The sequence below is a fragment of the Trematomus bernacchii genome, unplaced genomic scaffold (assembly GCF_902827165.1).
Source record: "Trematomus bernacchii unplaced genomic scaffold, fTreBer1.1, whole genome shotgun sequence".
Classification (NCBI taxonomy): domain Eukaryota; kingdom Metazoa; phylum Chordata; class Actinopteri; order Perciformes; family Nototheniidae; genus Trematomus; species Trematomus bernacchii.
The window spans coordinates 6,692,278-6,716,506 of NW_022988066.1; the positions used below are offsets into that span (position 1 = coordinate 6,692,278).

The 24,229-nt window shown below is 41.1% G+C and overlaps 1 protein-coding gene across 2 annotated transcripts; it reads right to left on the reverse strand.

Annotated features, from left to right (window-relative positions):
• Nucleotides 1-50: 50 nt before the first annotated feature.
• Nucleotides 51-16,493, reverse strand: lcorl (ligand dependent nuclear receptor corepressor-like). 2 transcript variants are annotated; one of them, XM_034120356.1, is made up of 8 exons: nt 16,324-16,493; nt 15,293-15,358; nt 13,420-13,511; nt 13,155-13,281; nt 12,790-13,014; nt 12,582-12,648; nt 1,976-7,161; nt 51-1,891 (listed from the first exon to the last, which is right to left on the reverse strand). In XM_034120356.1, exons 1-8 carry the CDS (start codon nt 16,415-16,417, stop codon nt 1,884-1,886), a joined length of 5,865 nt encoding a protein of 1,954 aa, XP_033976247.1. In that variant the 5' UTR covers nt 16,418-16,493; the 3' UTR covers nt 51-1,883. The 2 variants fall into 2 exon arrangements, with proteins under 2 accessions (XP_033976247.1, XP_033976248.1); XM_034120357.1 differs by lacking the exons at nt 51-1,891; nt 1,976-7,161 and adding an exon at nt 7,713-11,736.
• Between the last annotated feature and the right edge of the window lie 7,736 nt (nt 16,494-24,229).

Genomic DNA, 24,229 nt, shown 5'->3' on the forward strand with positions numbered 1-24,229 from the left:
TCTCAGTACCGGTGTCGAGCACTCCACTCTACAATAATATTTCTCACTGGTTATTTTTAGAAAGACTCTTTATTATTCCGATCACAGACACCTCTTTGTTGCATCTGTAATGGGCAGTATAAAAACACATGATAAAGAAAATATACAACAGATGTTTAGCACCAGGTTCTTCAACAGAGCACTGATCACAAGACTGGGCCATCCCTCGTGTTGAGAGGGCAACCAGACGCACATACAAGGATAGTCAGACACAACACACACACACTACAGGTTTAAGCTTTGACCTACAGCCAGACATCTTGGATCTACCTGCGCTCTTAACACCATAATGATCCAAGATTAGTGTTAACAGATCATCAATCTGGCCATGTCCACCACTCAGTTGATAAGCAAAATAGTCTTAGCTGAGCACCAGTGGAGGTAGGCGTCTCTTGCTGCAAACACAGAAACTCAAGAGAAAACGCAACAGCAACACATATTCCACCTGCATTTAACAGTAAATAATGCTAGTACATTTATGATAAACAATTTAATGCTATTATAACAATTAAGGATCTGTTATTTTTCGGCTTCATGAGGAGAACAAAGCAGGTGGGAGAAAAAATAAAGTATGTAATATCCTCTAAAATCACATTACATGGCTATGTAACTGAAGTAACATCCCAGGCCACTGGTAATTGTGTACATCCATTCATCTGTCAGCAATAAAATAATTACTACATATTGATAAATCATCTGGGTTTGTATTGCACCAAATAGATCCTCTAGTTTACAGTAGGGTTTGGCAGTGGGACACAGGATGTGCAAAATATCGGGGAGGAATCTGTGTAGTGGGGTTAATAATCTCAGATGAAATAGTGCAAGGAGTAGATCCGACACTAACATACAGTATCTGCTTTGGGTGAAAACAAGATGACATTCACATAAAGATAACTGAATAAAACAAGACGGATCCCACAAACCAACAAATGAATAAGAATCTACCTTCTTTCCCTCTAAAACGGCATCACTTCTAAATCTCTTCACATATGACTACATTGTGTGGGGCTGTATATTTAGATTAATGGCCGTTTGTGGCTTAGACTTGCAGATATTGTTTTAAATAAACTCAAAAAGGAAATAGTGACATTGGTTAAAGTACACGTGGATCGCCAATTACTGTAGTTAAATACACAATGTCATAGTTGGAGCCCATTTAGAGAATGATTGGGTTAAAAATGGGGCTTCTTTAAAGAGATAAAGAGTCCTTCATTCACACTACATTTTGGCTACTGGCTTGCAATACAACAGCGACAAACAAATATATTGCAAACAGGGCTCGGATTAGGAAAATAAAATTAGTTTTCAACATACGTTTACCAAAATCTAAAAAACGTATTATATTAAATTAGCATTTTATTTTAACAGTGCCAAAGTAAGGGTGACTATAAATACAATTAAATTAATTTTGGGGGGGGGTTTTAGGGCTGTACATTCGTAAGGGCATTGTCTCTAGAATAAGTGGTGGCCTTGATAATGAGGTATGTTTTGGGGGAGATGGCACTATCGTAATGATCTCAAGCCTTTCCTTTAATTACAGCTACTCTGACATGGCTCACTGTTTTAAGCACATATCCCCAAAAACTCTCTTCACCGTAATGATTTGATCTACTATACGCGCTCAGAAAGAAAAATGCAATAAAAAAAAATTAACATTTCTGTACATATCCATAGATAAAAATAGTGCAACATCAAGCTTTTGTTAAGTTAGACTGCTACATAATTGCTGAGTGTAAGACTGAACCATAGCGGGATTGGTCAGTCCTTGTGGTCAGCTCAATGTCCAAAGGCACCACGTTAAGCAACAGTCCCTTCCCCAGGTCGGAGGAGGCATCATGCTTCAATTAGTTTTCTGTCAGAGAAGAGAAATGGGAAAAATTGATATAGTAACTCAAAATTGAAAATACAATTTTAATAAAATAAGCAAGGTAGTTACCAAAAACAAAGTCGCACCATCTCGGCCCGGTAAGGCCTCTCACTCGCGATTGTCTCAATATTTTCGCTGGTGGTGGTTGCGGTGGTTCAGTAGAAGCAACCAAAGGACTTTTGTATTTGCCATTCCTCCTCCTCTCTGGCACCTCATCCTGCACCTGGACTGATTTCGGTGCAGAACCTGCTTGCTCTCTTGAGATGGTACTCCTTTTTCTTTCAGTTTTCACAGCTTTAACAACTCCTACAAGTTCTTTCTTCCTTCCTGCTAAGAGGTATGCCGAAGGTGACCCATCATCCAGTGTCACAGTACAGGAGTCCCACTCTTCCTCAGTTGATTCATTGTCCGGAGAGTTAATCTTCCTCAGAAACACTCTGCATTCCTTCAGTGTCTCAGGACTCCAGGCTTTGGAGCAGATGTTGTGCTCTTTAGGTACATCCGCAGGCTCCTGAGTTTGGTTAACAGAACTGTTTTCCAAACAGTCAGATAACTGACCTCTTGCTGATCTACGTAATGCTTTACGTTTTGGTAGTAGTCCAGTTACTTTCTGTCCATTTGAACGTGTAGCTACATTTATGTTTTTCTTATTCCTGTGCTTCTTTTGACATCTCTCCCTTTCTTTTCGGGTTAGGAACTTTATCTTTGCTCTAAATAGAGTGGTCTGATATTTGCCAAATGATCTGCTTCTCCACCATTGGGCTCTTTGATTGAGCCGACCTGTGGCAAAAAGTTGTCGCCTTATTTTCTCATTTCTCTTCCTCAATCTCCTTTGAGCTTGTTGATGTTGCAAAGGACTTTTTGGCACAGTTTTGGCGAATTTCTTGATGTGTTTGCGCAGTCGCTGGGCCTGAGGACTGGTGCAAACACTCGCTTTATTGATAGTACGAGGAAAATGCATCAGTTCGTAAGAATTACGTGAGCTTGCCTTCTTGACAATAGAAAGGGACTGTGTCTCTGTGGTTTTCATAAACCAGGAGCAGACCTGCTGCATACTACAGGACCTTGGTTCTTCAGGAGGACAGTCAAACAGGGTTCGTACCACAGAGGAATGTTTGGACCTCCTGGCAAATGAACTCTTGCCTTGTTTCGATTTAAAAGCAGTCTCTTTTACTTGGTTCTCCCCAGTGTTTGAGACCCAAGTGTCAGAGATGACTCGTATTCGCCTGGCAAGCTCCTCACTCATAGTCTTTTCTTCTGCTGATGGTGTCCACCACCTTAGCGTCTCCCTTGGGGTAAAGATTGAATCGACAGATACTCCGGCCACTCTGCCAAGGTCCTGAGATATGTGATTCTTCTCTTGTTCACAGGGCCGTCTTCTCTCCCTTAAAGTCTCCACACTACTCTGTTGCTCCCCCTGTCTCCTTTCGTTGCTGGCCTTGTTTAGCAGAAGTTGTTTGGAGCGCCGTAGCAGAGCATTGCTGTGGCTGTATGATCTAGAGGTGGAGGTGGCAACAGCGTGCAGAAAGTGGATTGAAGGCTTTCTCACTCTCATTGAGTGACGCACTGCAACAGGCTGCTTTGGCAATTTGTCTTTATTTTCATCCTCTATTTCAATCCCTTCTACAATTTGACTGATTTTGCTGGATGACTGTCGACTGATTGTCCGGGGCTCATTGGCAGATTTGAATTCTGGTAGGAGTACTTTCTTAGGAATTAGTGTTTCAGGAGACTGCCGAGTATCCTTATTTATCAGAATTTTACGCTGACGAGGAGACACTGTAGTTACTGTGACTGAGATTCCAGAGATTTTAACTTTTGCAGGTCTACCTGGTTTCCTTGAGGGTGCAGAGTCATCCCGTTTCTGACATTTGATGGTACTGCTAGATTGAGGACTGACAAAACTTAATTCATCTGACAATTCTGATGATGCTCTTTTGATGCTACTTGAATTGGTCTCAGAGTTGTGCACTAAAATACTCAAATCACTTTTAAGGCCAACTGCTTCACAAGCATCATGGAATTCAGTTTGCAGCTGGTCAAATCCCTCGGCCACGGTTCGTTTGTTTCTCCTAGAACGGCCAAACACGACTGTTATTTTTAAGTTCTTGTTTACATTTTCCTCAGCCTCGTATGCTGTAAAAGATTTTCCATTTACTGTTTTTTCCCCCAGTACTGAATCCACAGCCTTCTCCTTGCGTGGTCGACCGATTGGCCTCTTTGCCTTTTGCTCAAGTTGTGGCCCCAGCTTCTTTGGCCGGCCTGGACGCCTTTTTGGAGTGGTTTCATGGAAAGACATTGAGCCACCTGGTGATCTCTGGCTTTCAGCTACATCCACATGCTTAGTCGGAGTACCTTCGCCTGATCGTCTGGAACCTATTTTAGGTGATGATGAAGCAGACTTGGGTGAAGATGCTGACTTGAGTGGTGAAGAACCAGACTTGGATGGTGAAGAAGCTGACTTGGGTGAAGACGCTGACTTGGTTGGTGAAGAACCAGACTTGGCTGGTGAAGAAGCAGACTTGGGGGAAGATGACGACTTCGGTGATAAAGAAGCTAACCTGGATGAAGAAAAGGACTTGGCTGGTGAAGGACCTGACCTAAGTGTTGATGAAGCAGATTTTGCAGGAGAAGTTGTCTGACTTTTTGTTCCTGACCATGAAGACTCTATACAGGGGTCAAAGTGTTCCTGTTCACTAGAACCAGAATATGCAGATTTAAGACTATATCTGACCCCTTCCTTATCCTTTACTGGTGATACAAACATAAGCTTTATTGGACTAGTGTACTGGACTTGGGAGTTGGGAGGGCTTTCAACACAGGTAGCAGACTTCATTGGGACATCCATATTTGATGGGTTTTGGAGAGTGCTTGAAGCTGTCTTTGAGTACTGTATTCTTTTTGGAGATGACCGCAGCCTTCTAAAAAGCTTGTCATCAGAGTTGCTGCCATCTGTTTCATTGTCCATGCTTTGTTTTGTTTGACTCTTTGCTTTGGCAGCCACCTGTGGAGTCACCTGATTTGTGGAAAAACCTTTGTAGGATGTTTCACACTCATCTCTCTCTGGCGATTGAGATGAGGACAAAAGGGCTTCCCTTATTGATTCCAGTTTAGAGCCCTCAGCGTCTGGAACTTTGGATAAGGCATCTACTGTGCTAGATGTCGAAACGTTGTCCATTTCAGTTTCCTGGTTGGAGGTGTTTTCAGAGAAACATGAAACATAAAACATCTTCCTGGGCTCTGTGACATAAGAGGAGAAACGCTGTGGAGGCACTATATGTCTCCTGGTTCGCCCTGAGTCCTTGGAGTGGTGTGACGGACCTTTCTGCCTATTTCCATTTGGATTATGGTAATCTTTACCTATGCCTCGTCTATTGTCACCATCAGTGCTTTGACCTGAGGACGCTTCGTTATCACTGTTCATTTCCTTTACAGCATCAGTACCCATACCATCGGGCCTGCTGCACCGTTTTGCAGAGGTTGCAGTCATTGCCATCTTCTTTGTCTGTACACTGTCCCCCTTCAAGCCTTGTATGCCAAATGTACTCTGTAGCTCAGGGGTAGGTAAAGTGCCTGAGTGGGTAAGATCTTTTCCCCCAAAGGATATTTCCCTTTCTTTCTCCACTGCTTTAATGATCTGAACTCCTTCTGTTACTATATATGCTTTTATCTCCTCTTTTATTCCATTGTCACTTTTTGCAATGATAATGTTCAGTGGTCCCTCCCTAAAACGATGGTTCTCTGCAGGTTCAACACCTAGCTCCATTTCGTTTTGAGAATCCTCTTGAACTAGGTTTGAATCTGATAAAGTGTGTAATGTATTTGCAGCAACATTTCCATCATTCAATCTTTGCCTCTTTGCTTGTCGCGCCTTCCTTCTACTGTAAGACCGGTCAAACAGTGCAAGCTCTCGTTTAATTTTTAAGGTTTGCCTTCTGGTTGAAGAATCATCAGCAGGTGTTGCTATAGCAGCAAGGACTTCTTGGCGTCGTCGTGAGCGAGTATTCGGTGACTTGGGCTCTTTGCTGTCATGGCGATTGAACAGCTCACTGAGATTGTAGTCACTAGCACTGCCTGTGTGAAGCACTGTTGTGATAATTTCAGTCAAATGGGCATCAGCCTGAAACTGCAGGTTCTGACTTGTCGAGGGACACTGTGGCCGCTCCTTTTTAGAGACATTAACGGCTGTGAATACCAGAGGTATATCCTTCTCTATAGGTCCGATTGTCTCCAGTTTCTCACTGAACCGATTCACAACATCTTGCAGTGAAGTCCCACTTGGGTTTTGCTCAGAATGTATACTGCTTGGGGTGCTACAGTGTCGCTCCATTTCTGTAGCTGTATCCACACCTGCTTCCTGTTGGCGTTCATTCACCATGCCATCTTTAACAATTAGGTCAGTTTCCTTCTCTTGTCTATGGTGAAGAAGAGAGGGTGGCTTTTCATCAGCTTTTGTATCCATGTCTGAGGGCATAGGGGACAGTGGAGGAGGAGAGGGGCTCTGCTCTCTCTTCAGGACAGGACAAGGAGGATCTCCATCTCCCATCCCTTTTTCTATTGAGTTCCTGACCTGCGTCAGACAGGCATGGTTTGAATAGCAGGGACAAGAGTGGGGGTTGTGTTGGTTACAGCAAATCGATGAAGAAGGGCATACACTAGAGGAGGGAGTGCAAACTGAAGGGGATTGGGATAACGAAGGAGAGGATGTAAATGAACACACTAGGTTGTTTATATGACCTACAGCCAGGCTTTGGCCGGAAATGCAGTGCAGCCTCTTGGGGCACATAGCGGTGTAGGTTTCCCTCCTGCACCTCTGCACACAGCTGTAGCTTGAGCCAGGAGGAGTGTCACTTTTACAGTCTGTTAAAGAGAAGTGATGGATGTTACATTTGGACTTGGAGTCTCCTGGATGATACATTGCGCTGCCAAGATCTTGATGATCAAAGTCAATTGAGGGGCAGAATAAGTTGCTGTTATGGGCTTTACATTCACTAAATGGGACTGCATTAGGGGTAACAATATCCTGTTGGCTTACACCACAGTAAGAGGAGTGAGATTCTGTTTGACCTTCAGCTCTGTGATTAAGAAACAACAGCATTTTTTCCTGGCATGCCAGCTTCAGGATGTGGTAGAGTAAGGAACGATGTGCTGCGCAGAGCAAGCTGAGAACAGCACCTAACGCAGAGCTCTGACGGAGCCGAGTCCCTCGCTGTCCCAGATCTCCCAATTCTTCCTTTAATGACGACAACAGGAAGCTAAAGACAAAAATAAAAAGAATGGAGTTTTACTCATAGCGAAGCACAGTTGAATATGACAAACATTAAAAAAGTACTCGAGGTGTCCGACACATTTTTATATTAAAATATTGTGTTAATTAATCATGCCTGGTAGATGGTTTCCACTTCCTCCATTAGTGAATATTCTGTTATCTTGCACCTTGTTAAATGACGCAAACATTTTCAGAGATCTACAACCATTCACACAACTCCAAATGTCTCCATGCATACATATGATGTGCAATGTTATTGTTCTCTTATTAATTACTCTTGCATGCTTTTTCCTATTGCTGTATTATAGAAGAGATAACAAACATGTTTACACCAACACATTTGGCTTTTGCTGCATACGCAAACACTTTAATGTGAATAAGATCTCAACTGGATTACAAAGTTCTGGTTGAACAAACTGACTTTTTCTAGCAGACATGCAAAATAATTTATTTAAACACTAAGTAAAACAACCATTTTCCTTGTAAACTGTTGATGATCCACAAACCACTTTTTTTTAGAAAAATAATGACAGGCGATTGATTAGAGAATTGTTTTATTGATGAGTTGCTGAAGGCAAAAGATAACATTCTGCTAGAGCAGAAGGAACGATTGTAGAACGCTTAAACAAATTGTTTTTTTAACAGCACTTCCAACAACAAAACTAAAAAAATCTAATGTTCAAATCAACTAACATTTAAATCAGGTACAGTGAGTGATTTATTTCACTTCTTAACTAACTGATTTTAATATATTATTTTAAATGTTCATCTGTTTTTAATTGGATAGTATTTCCAACACTTCAAGTGCTGTTTAAGTACAGTCCTTGTCAGGGTTTTGTTGGACTGGATGCACTATAAGAGTATTACATTATGTCATGTGACTGTTGAGTTTTTTTTTTAAATCACTTAAATAATGTAATCTTAACATAAGCACTAAACAACCACAATAGTCAAGGGTGTCTTTTTAGGATCAAATAAATGATATGGGCTAACATTTAAAGCGTCCATGCAGAAATACACATTTCACATTGCATCAAAGTGCCCAATTACAAATAAATTACTACAACAATCAAGCTAGTAAAATCACAGTTCTGAAGCACAATCATAAATAAGTATGCAGCAACATCAACAGAAGGTTTCTACAATAAAAATGCTGCTTATAAATCATAGTGCAATAGTTGATTTATGCATACATAGCGGATATCTGTCATTCAAAAGATTTGCCAGTAGTCAAAAACAATAAATGCAAATTAATCTCAAGTTGAAAACAAGCACCAGTGTGTTCTAAGAATAAACTGTAATTAAACACATACAATGATTACTTGTAAATTCTAAGAGGTGTTTAGGCTTGTTAAAAAACAGGCCGTTTGATCAAAATAGCAGATCATTCCCAGAGTAGACACATCATGCTGCGGCCCCAGACACAGGCATTGTGTACTGTAAAAAGCGGAGACATTCAGGAGCGGAGACATCAGTAGTTGTATAGTTGCTTAAGTTACAACGATTGAAATGCCTATCAATCTGACCAAAAGGCTTAAAAAATGAAATACTTGTACGATTACCATTTAAATAACAAATACAAATATAACCAACAAGGACAAAAACTTGCACCAAGTTTATCTGCAAGCTAAAAACATGGCATATCTCCTGTATGCCACAGGGTCGAATTAAAACCATTAAAAAAAACGATTATTTCACAACAAAACGGCTGAAGAACCCTACAATAATTAAAACAATTACTTGAAGGAGTTTAAATGTTGTTGATGGCAATACATTTACACCCTTGTGTTGTTCCTTGAGAGACAAACTGCTCAGACGTGTTTGTAAGCTAACAAGAGCTCATACCCCAGCAGATTCAGTATCGTATCACAGAGTCCTTGACGTGAAACCTGACACTGGGATATAGGCAGATACAATTCAGAGGTATATATGTGGCAACGAGGTTAGAGAGAGAGAGAGACAGGCAGACTGACATCGCAGCAAAAATAAAATCAAAGCAGCTTTGTGTGGGTAACCCTGAACTGCTGCTTTGGAAGTAGCACTGTTAATGGAAATATGCCCATTTCAGAGGCAGACACAAGCATCGACGCAACATTTAGCATTTCCCCAGACACAAACAAAAAAGCCTTACACTGAATCAAGTCATTGTCAAAACTACTGTAACCTCCAGTAGCCTACACAATCAACCATCAAAAACATTAAACCCTATACATGCACCTAATCTCATGTAAGTTACACACAATGCATTGAAATAAGTTAAATTAAGCTTCTTTGTTGTAGCTACGCCTCTTTGTGCCAGGGAAACAATCCAGTAGTTAAGTTTTAAGCAGCAGTCATGAATGAGGTTTACATTAATACAGCTACAGTAGCAGAATTAGTAAATATATGAGATGATAAAACATCTTTTACAAAAGGTACACATACACAATAACATACATTTCCCAAGCTTATCAGTGCACATTGAAAACATGCTGCACAGTTGCATTCCAACTACACTCAATACAATGTTCAGACTAGTTTGCACAAATAGAAAGGAGAATTATGAGGACACAAAATGGCTTTCATAAACTAATCTCTTCAACAAAAACTCAGTGAAGATGCAGCGACCACAGCAGTTTATACTGTACAATCTCCCTGTTTGTAGAGGTCTCTAAAAACAGCAATGAGTTTTCAATCTGTTATAATGGCTCTAAGTCACTTCAGTAGCCCAGGTAAAATACCCAGAGAGAGATAGAAGGCTGTAAATGACAATCATCAACGCTCCTTTAAGAAGGAGCTTTAAGAATAGAATCAAACCTGAATAACCTAATAGCTAGCAAACGTGATAGTCATACTTTATTTGATAGCTCTTAGAGGTCCACAACTGTATTTATCATACTTAATCCTGGGCAATCTAGTGAAAAACAATCACTGTCAGTTTTTCTCCTTGTTGAAAGAAACTAATCCAATAGACATAAAAACAAGACCAAAACCAACTGATTGATCATTGTAGCGAGTGAGTAGTGTTATAATGCACAAGCTCTGTGCATTACAACATTTTGTTTAAAAAATGGCTTTGTCTTCAAAATATAAAGGGCACCTGTAACACACCGGATGATAAGATTAATTGTAAAAGTAGTGGACAAATGCAGAAAAGTTTCTGTTATACCCGACTACAGTTTAAGACAAAGTTTATGGAACATTTGACACAAGCCATATCTTTTAAGATCTTTTAGGTTTAGTGATATAGAAAAGAAATTAAGCTACGAGGAGTTTTGCTGAACCAAAGTCGCACGACGGCCTCATAAACGCTTGTAGCTCCACTAAACAAAGCCCAGGAAAAAGCTAGAAATACAGCGAAAAGTATGACTATCACATAACAGACACATAGTTAAAAGACCTGAATATCGATATCCATATACTTTGTAAAAGGCATGTGTTGTATTTAAACAAGTGTCTCCAGAAAACATGTATCTTGTCAGAGGTGATGAGTTCAAGTGTTGAGGAGTTCTAGAGGCGTTATGTGTTCTAGAACATCTTTGCGTCAGCAGCTGAGGCAAGAGTCCCTGAGTTAGTGGAACCCGTCATGGTTCCAGAACCAGACGAGTTGGAATTGGATGAACAAAATATGGCAGATTTCTTCTTGGGCGGGTTCTTCAGAGTTCCAGTGCGCTCTTTGACTTTGTACTCCAGTGTGCTATGGGGCACCCCGTAAATCCCCTGGGCCTTGGACACGCTCATGCGACCTCCCATTACCATAGTGATGGCCTCCTCCAACAGATCGAAGTCGTACTGGCGGTATCTTCCACGCTTCTTTCTTGGTTGCTTGTCTTTATCCCTGACCCCGTCTTCTGAGTCATCCAGTGAGGACCCGCGTGGTCCGAGGCGATGAGGTGACTGGTTGGCACTGCCTGGACAGCCATGTGGTAAGAAAGGAGGTCTGAGTTTGAAGAGAGATGAGGGTCTAGCAGTAGCTGTCGATGAACTGGCAGTACCCTCCATTGATGAGGTACGTTGATGCAGGTTTTCAGCCGAGCAGCCATTCTCAGCGGGGACCGCCCTGTTATGGTCAGCTATGGAGCGAACCTGAGGAATACGCAGGGACGTTGGTTGCTCCAGACTGGGAGTGGGGCTTGGTGGAGGCTGGAGAGCATCCCTGAGCTGGGGAAAAGAGTTGGGGAGGGTTTTGTGTTGACCACTTGGCTTATAAAAGGAGAGGGAGGATGAAGGGAAACTAAAGTCGCCATTCTCCTCTGCAGCTCCTCCAATTTCTGCCTGCTCCGCCCACGCCGCCACCTTCTGAAGAACAAGACGAGCTTCGCCGCCAAACATTGATGACATCACATTGTATGATGTAATTTCATCCCTGCTTCCTGGTGCGAGTTGATGAAGCATCCCCAGCCTCCCTTCAGCCAAGCCGTCTAGACCTTGCCTCAGGGTGCGAAGGGGAATCCCATAAAGCAATGCGGCCCGCTGCTCCTGCAGCCTCCCTGAATGTATGTCCTTCAAGGCCTTGGACAGCAACCCCTCAGACAGCTCCAAGCTCCTCTCAATGTACTCCTCCTTCTGCCTTCGCTGCCTCCTAGGGAATGGAGGACCAAACAGCAGGGTCAGGATGGAGGAGATGGAGGGGGTTTGATTTTGGCATAGGGGACAGGGGGAGTGCAGAGCGAGGGGTCCACTCATTTATGTATTGTGTTGGTAACATCACTGCGACTCTTATGTTTCATGTCTGTCTGTTCTCACACACTGCTGCTGTGTGTCTCTTACACACGTCTTGTGTGTGTGGCAAAGCCTCTTCACGTCCAGGTGGGACTGTCTGTGAATGGCTGGGCTTACTTTGGCGCTCACACACAACCCTTGTAGTTTTGTGATATCCTTCAGCGAGAGTCCTACATGCTTGAAGGTTGAATAATCAAACTCATCATAAAAAAGGAGGTAAAATCGTTATGAGGTACTGCAATGTTCTCCTCATTGTGCAATCCTGTTCGCAAATATTATAGTGCCATTGCTGTGACGTTACTGCTCAAAAGATAAAAGAGTCATCCCCATAGAAGTAAAACACAAGACACAAGCTAGCTCTCATAATAACTAACAATGAACAGATATCCTCAAATAGGCCAGAGAGTAGCGCTGTTAAAAACAACAGTAGTACAACACGGTGTTGATGCTAACCTTTCAATTTGAGCCTTGCTGTTCAACTCTATGAAATGACTGGTAATAATGCTGAATTCAGTTACTCACATGCAAAGTCCTACTGGGTTTGGACAAAAATGCTTAGGTCCTGTAATTTAATTATTGTATTAGGGAATAGCCCCCATTTTAAAATAATATTAACGATAGGGTTTCCTTCTGCATTTGCCAGGAGGAGGAATACCACTAAATGTACGAGCCAGAGGCAATTCAAATATAAAAAAAAACTCTTACCCTGAAGCTTTTCCTTTTATTGATGTTGACGAAGCAGAGTTCCTGTTGGAGAGGTCGAGCACGGCATCTGTTACAAGAAGAAATCATGTTAACTGATTAGGGTTTGAGTTACAGAGGTTTCGTACCTTAAGAAAACATCAATGTTACAGTCTTAAAACTTTGCAGGCTGGAAACATTCATTTCCTAATATTTGAAACACCTCTACTACCTGGGTCACTTTCACTTTCTTTCTCGTTTCCAGTTCGGCTCACTGTGAGGTCCAGAGGGGCATCTGATGTTTGTGACAGAGGTGATGAAATCCTTGTTGTAGCACCATCTGTACTGGTGTGTTGTAGGCACTTGGATGCGTACTCCAAGGCAAACTGATGTATCATCTTCTTCATTAGCTCCTGGGCAACCAGAGGGATTTTGAAATCGCAGCCCAGTGCCACATCTAATGAAGAACAGGACATTGAATTCTCTTTAGACTTTTATATCTATTAAGAAAGCAACTAGATAACTACTGTGCGCCTTTGACAGGAGCATGAGTGTATCAGAAGTTAAAATGTGTGTGCCATGCATCAAAAGGCTTACCTTTCTTGTAAAACACAGCATGGAGAAACCTGTGTGCTGATTGGCTGCTCTCAGAGATGTTTGGAGCCTGGCAGGGAGAGTAATCAGAGGGGGAGGAGAGGGGCGAGGTGGCTGCAGGTGCATGATCCTACAAGAAAAAGATACAAGGTTATTTATCCGATTGCTGTATATCTTATTTTTTCCTTCATCTTATATTAAACCATATCATATAAATATGTTCAACAGACAAACACACTAATATTATCTTGACTAGAAAAATACTCACACTGCTGAGTTTGTCGAGGGGAAGGTTGCAGAATGAACATTGAGCGCAATTTGTTTCTAGGGACCAGTCATCTAACTCTTCAGGTTCGCAGTCTGAAAGACACAATTACACATAACCAGGCATTAATACGTAAAGACTTCCAACAGCTTACTTGATTGACAGGAGGTTGTTTCCAAACATCATCATCACACAAATGTATGCCACGGGTGCAATTTAGATTTGAATGGGGCCATAGACGGTTATGAGCAATGTTGCAAATCAAAGAGAAAGACTGCATTGTAACAATATTGGATTGGTTGAAGTAGTTATTTAATAAATTAATGTTTTCTAAATGAAAGTTCCAGAACATTTATTATGATATTAAATATACACACATTTGAATATATATTGTATACAATTCAAAAGCAATGATGAGTAAATATTTGATTTGATTTGCCTTTTGCCCTCAATAAGAGCTGTTACAAGCACACTTTGCTCAGCCCTCTTAAAATATAAAGGCAGGATATGAATGTCCGTCAATCATTTCATCATGACTGCCAGGTCTCTATGACACATCATCAGATTATGTTCCTGTCTAACCTTACTCAGACTCCAGATGGCACTGCTGACTGCATTGAGAGAACAGATTGTGTCAAATGAGCTGTGTCCTTTTTTTGTTGTAAGTGCTGGAGGCCTGTGATGGCAAGCTGCGATATTAAGAGCTGCAGTGAGTAAAGTGGTATATACCCCTGATAGATACAATTAATACATTTGCAAAGATCAGATAATAATGAAATGAGCTGGGATTACATTTGCAAATAATTTAAGATTCTTTTAATTATTGGAATTCATTTATCTTTTCAGTACCTACATTTATGTTAATGTTTTTTTTTTTTTAAACATAACTAAGAATGCTGCATGTTTTTGTTGTTTGTTCTCTATTTTTCTGAATGTTTTGATGACACCTTAAAAAGGAGTAACTCTTCTCTTTTCATTGTACATGTATAATGACAATTAAGACTTATATTCTTTTCTATAAACTGAAAGTGCCAAACAAGAAGTATTATTATGATAACTACTGAGTAGTATATGATGTTTACCTGTTTGCAACTTATACAGAATTGTGTCTGGGTGTGAACCTTGGTTATATAATCAGTTTCATCAATCTAAACACATGTTTTTCAACAATTCTAAAAAGGCGTATGCCCTTGAAAAACAATATTGTACTCTTTAATTTATTTATAATTATTAACTTGAACTAGGAGCAATAAGGGTGCCATGTAGTGTTTAGTCTTGTTTGATACCAAGAGTGTAGCAGTTAGTACACGGTTTACTTTATGATATAGCTGCATTTTCTGTTTATTGCAATTAAAAAAAATAAAACCTATCGCTTTTTTAACTTTTGATTCCCAAGAATGTTCAAAGGCCAAACATCGGCTGGCCTGCAGTCGACATGAAATAATGTAAAGTGATGTGATTACATTATGTTGTCCTGGCAGATTTGGGTCAAACTATATTTTCATAGTTCTACAGATGTTATAGATCAATTAAAATTATAAATGTATCATGAATGAAAATACATCATACTACTCGACTTAACAAGGTTAATCTCATATATTTAAGTTTGGTAAATTTAAGTGGGAAACTTAAATGTAACAAACAATACGGCATTTAGTTAATAATTTACAGGTTGACTAAATACACCATACTTTGTCGCACTGCCATAAATATTCACTAGAGAACCGAATGTTCAAAAATCCTGAAAATATTGCACAAATAAAGCACCATTTACTCCTGTCTAAGTAATGTCTGCTTAAAACTTGATAATAAATATAAAATATGTCTAGGATTACAAAAAGTTAGGACGTTTTTAAATGTACATATAAAAACCCACCATCAAATAAATTGAGGTCCTTCAGCAGCAGTGGGCCATAGATTCCCTCCAGAATGCTTTCAAACCCTGCAAGACAAAATGAACAGAACAGTCGTTCAGTACTGATACGAATAACTTATGCATATTTAAGTTGCCTAACATTATAGTGATATGTGTTCCTCCCATTTTATCCGTGTACTTTACTGGAACAGTGTGACGGCAACAGATCTGACAGATAAGCGGACTACGATACCCAACTGTCAGCAACACATACACACTTGAATAAAGAGTCTAAATATTAACTTGGTAAACTCCAAAGAACAATAAACTAAATTCGTAAATAGTATTAACATTGTTACTTTTATGTTTTTATTGGTGTTCATGCATAACGATTTTGATGTCACTGTGATTGAACATTAGCCTACAAAGCAGATGAAATCCAGCTAGCTTCGGGTGAGCTAGCCTAAAGTGACCGGTTTCTGAAGCATAAAATACGGTGTTTAAAAAAGCAAACGGTGCGAGGAAAACCGTTAGTCGAGACCCCCGTGATGTGTGCTTTTCTATTATTGCACTGACATGAGCAGCTCTACCGTAGCAACCATCCCCTCCCCCAAATAACATCAACAACGTTAATGTTAGCATAGCATGTTAGCAGAACATTAGCATAGCCAACATTATGTCAATAAACTAATTAAGCTTACGGTTTGGCGATCAGTTAATTGCAAAATATGTGTTATGCCTTAATGCTACATGTACAGTATCATCCAAGTCAGATAACACACTTTGACGGAGCTAGCACCGGTGGGTATCAAGCTAGCTCAGGGGGACAAAGAAAAGGAGCCAAACTCGACGGGCTAGCCAGCTGGTAAATATTAGCCTGCCAGCTTAACTTAACGGCTAACGCTGGCCACCTACAGTGCCAGGCTACTAGCTTAGCTAGCACTAGCTAGCAATCTAACATAGCTGTGGGTAGCGATCCAGCAGCTACCGGGCGAAATCACTTTGACGCTGGTTGATTTTTTACAAAATATGCAACTGCAAATTGATCATACCAACGCAGTGTATCAATTTGTGTCGCCAAGAATCAAGTTCCCGCCGAAACCCTCTTCTTTCGGCCGTGCATTTGGAGCACTGCACGTTCGCCATTCTGCGTCCTTCCTCCCCCCTCTCTCTCCCTCCGTCTGAGCCACAGGAGGAAGCGGCTGTGGACGGTTACTGCTGCCCAGATCTCGGTGGCCGCTAGAGGGAGAAAACCTGGACAAAACTGACTTGCACTCTCCGTGTAATGGCTAAACAGCCATGGTCGATCTATAAGAAAACAGTCAAAGACATGTTTGTAATCTATCAATAGATGGAGATTGAAGATTCTTATGAGGGGTTTAATGTAATTGACTGTGAAATGATGATGTGGATGATGCTTTCCTGTTGCATACTCAAGTGAGCAGCAGTTGTTGAAATGAATGCAAAAACAATATTGTTATTGTTCATTTTCCGAGCAAGCAGTATCTGTATGACATGTGGTCAGGTGGGTGGATTGTCACATGACCAAATATAGGCTACCCTACACCATAATGCCCAGTATGTTCATGTGTAAACACCCTATTGGCTGCTAAACTATATAGGCCACAGTATGCATGTATGATTGGTTAACTGGAATATGTTTGCTGTTAAATTATTATTTATTTATGTTTGTAAATATATGTTTTACTATTACATATATTGGCTATGTAGTACAACCTCTAAAGTGAAAACAATACATCCTAAATCCATAGAATGAAGAATATATTCAATTTCAATAACCCTGAAGAAAACAGTAGCCCCCAAAGTGTGGGGGATTCAAAATAACAAAGCTTGGTGCATACTTGGTGAGCTGAATGCTATTCCATTGTAAATTACAATGCTGCTTGTTCCTGTGAGTGTTTATACTGGTGGTAAAATGAAGGAGTATTTAGACTTTAACAGAACTTCAAATATTGGGATGTAGAGAAAAAGGTTTCATATATAGATTTAGCCACCAATATTATTCAATTAAGAAAACGATCTAATGCAGTGGTTCCCAAAGTGGGGGGGCGCGCACCCCCTGGGGGGCGCAGAGGCATGACAGGGGGGGGGCACGAGAGACCAGGAGGAAAAATGGTTATTTAAAAAAAAATCATAATTTGAAAAATTATTGATTCGAAAATAATATGATACAGTACAGTACTATTACGTCTGGGTCTCTGTGTTTCATTAAAGCTCTGTGTGTGTGTGTGGAACGAGCCATTTTGTGTGCGTGCGCAAGCGAGAGAGAGAGAGCGCACCGGTACCTGAGATCGTTGTTGTTAGCTTCTGGTGCTAGCGAGCTACGCTAACGGATATAAGGAGTTTTTTCAACAACAAAGTGGAGGAGAGTCCTCTCCTGTCAGAGAGGCTCAGTGAGCTAAAGGACTCTCTCAGTGTTATCTCAGTGGGTCTGAAACGTTTTGGTCACCATTAAAGTAAACAATTATTTCCGAGGCACACGTTTATATGATCATTATAGTTATACAAAAATAAGAGAATAAATGAAAAACAGGTATGCAATACTATATGACAGTAAAAAAAAGAATAACGTTTAAAAGGGTGATTTGTAAAATATCCATAAAGAAAAAGTAAATCTGTTTACAGTTCTGTTTCATATGGGTGTTGAGAGATGTATCCATAGATCTCTTCATTTTGCTCTCAAAGTGCACCAGATTGATGCATTTAACTTCAATATTTAAAAATAAATCTTCCCGGGGGAGCTTGCCCCCGGACCCCCCTATGTGAGGTCCACACACCACCTATAAAAATAGCACTTTACCCCTGCTTACACCTATATGCCGTGAGCTGATTATCGAGCCTTCATTGTAACAGTTGCGGGTACACTGTGTATATGCGTGGGGATTGTTGCAGTAGAAAATTCCACTGTAGCGACCGGTACATTAATGGGAAACCCTAAATGTTTGAGCACCCTCTATGAAACGTCAAGCTACCCCACAGCACCCCCAAAATAAATCTCTGGCGCCGCCACTGAGCCTGACTTGTGTTGGAGGGGCCCAACTTTTTTTTTTCTCCAAAGGGGGGGCCTGACAGAAAAAGTTTGAGAACCACTGATCTAATGCATGATGGGAGAATAAAATAATAAAAACAAACCTGACTTCCTAAAAAACACCAATACTCACTGCCTGCTCCTCCTCAGTGCAACCACATGAGGGCAGCAGAGAACTTTCGTTTTTTCTGGATAGACTTGAAGCGTGCAATTGCATGGTGAACATGAGGTCAAATGTTAATGGTAGGCCTTATTCTGTACCATTTCCCATTAACCAAAACCTTATGAATATATTTTCTTTGTTTACATTCAGGCAACAGGGCAGCCAAGCTCCAGATCTTTAGGGGACCCACATTCCATAGTTTTATTGCCAATTTGTCGGTAAAAACTGTAATTAAATAACATGAGTGTAGCGGCAAACTCAGAATAAAAAAACAGCAACATATTTTTACCAATCAAATTAATATTTCTGTTTGCACTGCACTTGTGGGCACATAGAGTGCGCAAACAGGGTTTAAACAGGGGGCCTCCAGCTTATTTCTGCCCCATGGCCCCCTGACTGGTCAATCTGGCAGTGGATCTCGTAATGCAGAAGATCAGAAGGCTATGAAAACAGCCGACACAAAGGGGGTTCATGGAGAGTGTGTGAGTGATTGAGTGAGGGACAGAGCAGGGAGGCCGATTAGACATGACATGGAGTTAGAAAGAGCTATGGAGGGCTGTAGAGCAGATAGGGAGATGTGATTGAATGTTGGTCTTAGAGTAAAGGAGGCAAGTGTCACAGGCCCAGGTGGAATTCATTGTCACGGTGACTTAAAGCGTGGTTACCGTGGAGATGGTGATGAAAAACAGCGGCATGGTGGACGGCACTTCTGGGTCAAAGCGTGACCAATAGCATACAGCCCAGAGTGCCTCAGGGACAGAGATGATTACATGCAGGGCCGCCAACATTTTGTGTTTTTAAGTATATACATGTGTGTTTGAATGCACAGTGTTTAAGTAGTGTAACAGGGCAGTCTACTTGAATTGTGTGATCAGAAAATGAGCGGCAGCTAAGCACCAAGATGGTGGTCCTACTGCTGCCCAGAGGAACTTTTAACACCTTAACCACCAACATATCTCATTACTGTGTGTGTGTGTGTGTGTGTGTGTGTGTGTGTGTGTGTGTGTGTGTGTGTGTGTGTGTGTGTGTGTGTGTGTGTGTGTGTGTGTGTGTGTGTGTGTCTGTGTGTGTGTGTCTGTGTGTGTAGGTTTGAGCATGACTGTGTAAGAGCGCACCTGGATCTTGTTATAGTTCAGAAGAGGGGGGGCACAGTAGCTAACCATTTTGATTTCCCTCAGTTTCACCACCTCAACAAGTCCGAACACAACAGCCAGAAATATACGGTGTTGACAAACTACCAGGTAATAAATGTATCCACCCGGTGAAAATAACTAATTTCAATCATGAATAAATGTCAAGCAAAATAACAAGGCAAGATGAAGACCAAATCATCCAATGTATTAAATGTAGCTAATTCTTCCATTCTACTATTTTGCGACTCTACCCCATCAGGCATCACCTCTCCAGTTTCTCTATTTTCCCTGAAGAGGGCAGTGTGGTGGTTGCTTGTTAAAACACTTTCAGTCAATTACATTTACAGGTGCATACCATAGACCATAAGATATTTTAATATGATTAGAACCAGTTCTCCATATGCTATAAAAGAAACACCTCACCTATTTAATATAAACAGGATTTAGCTGGTATTAGTAGGGTTTTATTGTTCACACTAACAATTAAATGGCTCAGTTTGCCGTACTGGCGCAGTATGAACTCACTCTCCTCGATCTGCGTGCCCTCGAACCGACTGTGACGCATATTTCCCGTTGTTTTCTTTTGGTTTCATCTCGTCCTAAATGCAAGACGTCTTGCTGAGTTTACTGCATTGTAAGTGAAGGGGTAGAAACCTCTTGCACACTTATGTATGTGGCATTTTGTATTTTTTCTGACTAAAGTCTCAGAGAAATTTGACTTAACTGCCCTGTAGCGTGCACAAACCAGTGGGGATCATGTTTAATTGGAGGGGGTTTGATAAATTAGAAAAATACTGCAACAAGGGGTTTATGTCTAAAAGCTATAGGCTTACAGCTGGGGCCTGGCTCTTTGTAAGGTGCTGATGTGTGACAGTTGATGGATTGAATATGCTATTTGTGCTAATACTTGGATCCAATATATTGAATCATTTGTACATTGAATGAATCAAAATGAGCCTTTGACTAGGGTGAAACCACAGTTACAACAGATTGGGAGAGTCCAGGGTCTCATTGAGTTTTTGGCAATAACATCCCACATAATCCCTGACATGGTACAGACGCCCACCACACTTTGAGCGAGGCCCTTCAAATGGGATACCCAAAAATCTCTTATTTAACTGGCTTTGAGAGGCTTGGCATTGTTTTAATGAAAACATACTGAATGAAGGGGAAAGGAATATGAATACAAAGAAAATAAATATGGAAATGATTACCTGGGTGTTTTTTGAGCATGTGTGCCTGAGTATCTGCACATGGACAGTACTGTGTGTGTGTGTGTGTGTGTGTGTGGTGTGTGTGTGTGTATGTGTGTGTGTGTGTGTGTGTGTGTGTGTGTGTGTGTGTGTGTGTGTGTGTGTGTGTGTGTGTGTGTGTGTGTGTGTGTGTGTGTGTGTGTGTGCGCGCATATGTGTGTGTGCATAGGTGTGTGTGCATATGTGTGTGTGCAAATGTGTGTGTGCATATGTGTGTGTGTGGTTAGAGTCCTGGGGATCAGTATTATGCTTGGACCGTGGCCATTGTGATTACTACAGAGGTGCAGTTTTCTCGTCCCTACTGAATCCAGTGTGAACCCTCACTTTAGCTTCCCACATCCAAAAATGCGGCTATGCTCACTGTTGTGCAAGCAAATGCAAAAAGACATCTGTTTAGAATTCCTGGCTTTAAATGAGAGATGGTGGTCTCTGTATGATAGGTTGATGTTTATTTGTGATTCATTCCTTGATAAAACTCTGCAAAAACGTTCTGCACGCCTCACAGATGTATCATACATTTCAGAAGCTGTGTGCCACGTTACAGTGATAAGCTGCGTAAATAGAAAGGAGGAAGGAAGGGCAGTAAAGTGAGAAAAGCAGAGTTTAATATGAGCAGGAGTGTGTGTGGACATGCATGCAAAGACCTGGAGAGCTGCACTGCTGTGCAGGGACACACCAAGCGGCTGCCGATTTGAAGAGGTCTTTCATTACTTCTGCTCTGTCCAGCTGGTTCCAACTGAACACCCCCCCCCCCCACTCTCCCTGTCTGTCTGAGCTGTCTGTCTTTAGTGCATCTGGGCAGATCTTTCGGTAAGATGGGGCTCAGAGAGATGTGTGTTGTTGTGGAGGTAAAAGGTAAAAAGGGGCTCTAGGGGCTTATGCGGCACAGAGGCAGTACGGAGGATTATCTTTAATTCTGCACACAATAATGCACTTGACTTTGAAGACAAACACACACACACAAACACAGGGTGAAAGTGGAGGGGGGCTGGTAGGTGGAGGGTCACTTAAAGTAGAGGTGCACGGGGCCAGACCTTGCCCCAGGGAGGATGAGAGGAGGGAGGGATGAGAGGAAATAGCCAAATTATAAACACATGCAAGGTCAAGTGCAATCCTTCATCTTGCATATAATGGAGGAAAGAGCCAAAAAAGTACCATGTTGCTGACTTGTCAGTCTGGATTTTCCTGTCTGCTTCTTTACAGTACATGTATTTCATTTATTTAGCTTGTCTGTCGATGGGTCAAGTCTCAAATCTAACGAAGTACGGAGCGTGGACTGGTACTTTGAGAGGTACCAATTGTTCTCCTGTGCTCTGTCAAGGTGCCCTTGAGCAAGACACCCCCCCATACACCCACACTAAATGTTACTTACGATGCTAAGTATAATGTACATGTACATGTACATTAAAGACGATACAAGTGGATTTAAAATGTCCATTAACATTTCCCAAAGGTGAAGGAAAGCACTTAGTCTTTCTGCTGTTGTTAGTTAATTGTAACAGAGATCAGCAAGATGTACATTCAGGGTTTTACTTTAAATCAGCGTGTGCTGATCTTTAAAAAAAGGAAACAAATTAAATCCATATTTATATTAACAATCTATCAAAAGACAATGTAAAAACAATATGACAGATATAGTGTTGTTTTCAAACGCATCAGGCAGCTGCTCTGAACTAAACAGCAGACAGACACAATCAGGGGCTAGTTTTTAGTAGCTAAATAGACCAAAACCAGAGCTAACACAAAATGAATACTAGAGTTACATTGGAAAGGAAAACAAACATTGTTAACTGTATTGTGAGAGTTCAAACATATTGTACATGTTTCCTGAGTGTGTCATTTATTTCTTAATTCTTTAATTTGATTTCAGGAACTTCAGCTGGAGGTGAATTTTACAACCAGTATATCAAAACACTGGCTCGTACTTAATAGTTGAATTCTCCATTGTCACTGGCAGATTTAAAGAGACTGCATTTTGAGATGTTTGAAAGGGCCCCAAAGCCTATTTCCGAGAGAAAGGAAGTCTATGTGTCATGTGTCAATGTGGAGAAAGATCACCACCTGCTTTTTTACGTTCAGTAATTCAGGCAAGTCTGATATTTATGTATTGATAGTGAAATGAAATAGTAGATTGATATTTGTAGCTGTCAGTGCTCAAAGACCACTCATAAATCCAGACAGCCGTCTTCCTATGATCGTGTGTCTGTGTGTGAGCCTGCTGTGAGTAATGCAGTTATCAGGGAACTACCAAGTACTTTGCCAAACTCTTTGAACCTGGCTCCAACTGTTCTTTTAACCCGAATATGCATGTTAGTGCAAATCTATCACTTGAGGTAAACAGACTTCCGATAAGAGTTGATGAGTTAATGAGTACTTCTTAGTTTATTTTGCTGCTTATACTTTTGTAATTTTATTTAAGTAACATTCTGAATGCAGGACATTGTCTTGTATTTTTGAACTGAGTATTATTACCTTTAACACTGGAATTAACAATGCAAGTCAGACAGTGTCAGCAAGGGGTTGCTATTAGCAGCAGTATGTTTACCTGAACAGAACACCCTGTTTCTAAAAAAGAAAACTCCATGTGAGTGTGGTGTTTGTGTTCCTGTGTGTACCTTACAGCGTTACAGTGTTCAGAAAGGTGAATGAGTGTGTGTGGCCTTCAGTATCATCTAAAACCCAGATGGTACTGTCAAGATGCCCACAGTGCAATGATAAGGCAGGCGGCTTGTGCACTGAAGCAGCACACACCTCTGCCCTCACAATGCGCAAAAGGGGTGAGTCCACATGATACCGCAAAAAGGTTGCCCACACACTCTCTCTCTCTCTCTCTCTCTCTCTCTCTCTCTCTCTCTCTCTCTCTCTCTCTCTCTCTCTCTCTCTCTCTCTCTCTCTCTCTCTCACACACACACACACTCACACAGACACTAACACATAACTTCAGATTTTTTTGCTAAAATGGACGTCTATCACAATTCATATTCATTTCAAGTGAATGGGCCCGTGAATAAAGCTGGACTGCAGGAAGACCAGAGATGAAGAGGAGTTTGTATGGGGAAGTTTAGCTGTCTTTAAACATCTATAAAGTCTCTAAACTAACACAAACACAAGCAGTTTATATATTGCATGCTGAAAACCTTAAATATCTTACTTTGCATGTGTGCTAGTGTGTACATATGCGAGAGCAAACTCCATTTTATATAATGCATGAGTATGTGTGTCGATACAGTGTGTGTGTGTTAATGCTCGGTCTCTAAGGTGTCGTTCTTAAAACAAAGAGGTGAGTTTCCACTGCAGCACTTTCATTGTTGCCCGTTAGTCTCTGGTGTCCTTAGTGGAAACTTGCTCCTGTCTCTCAAT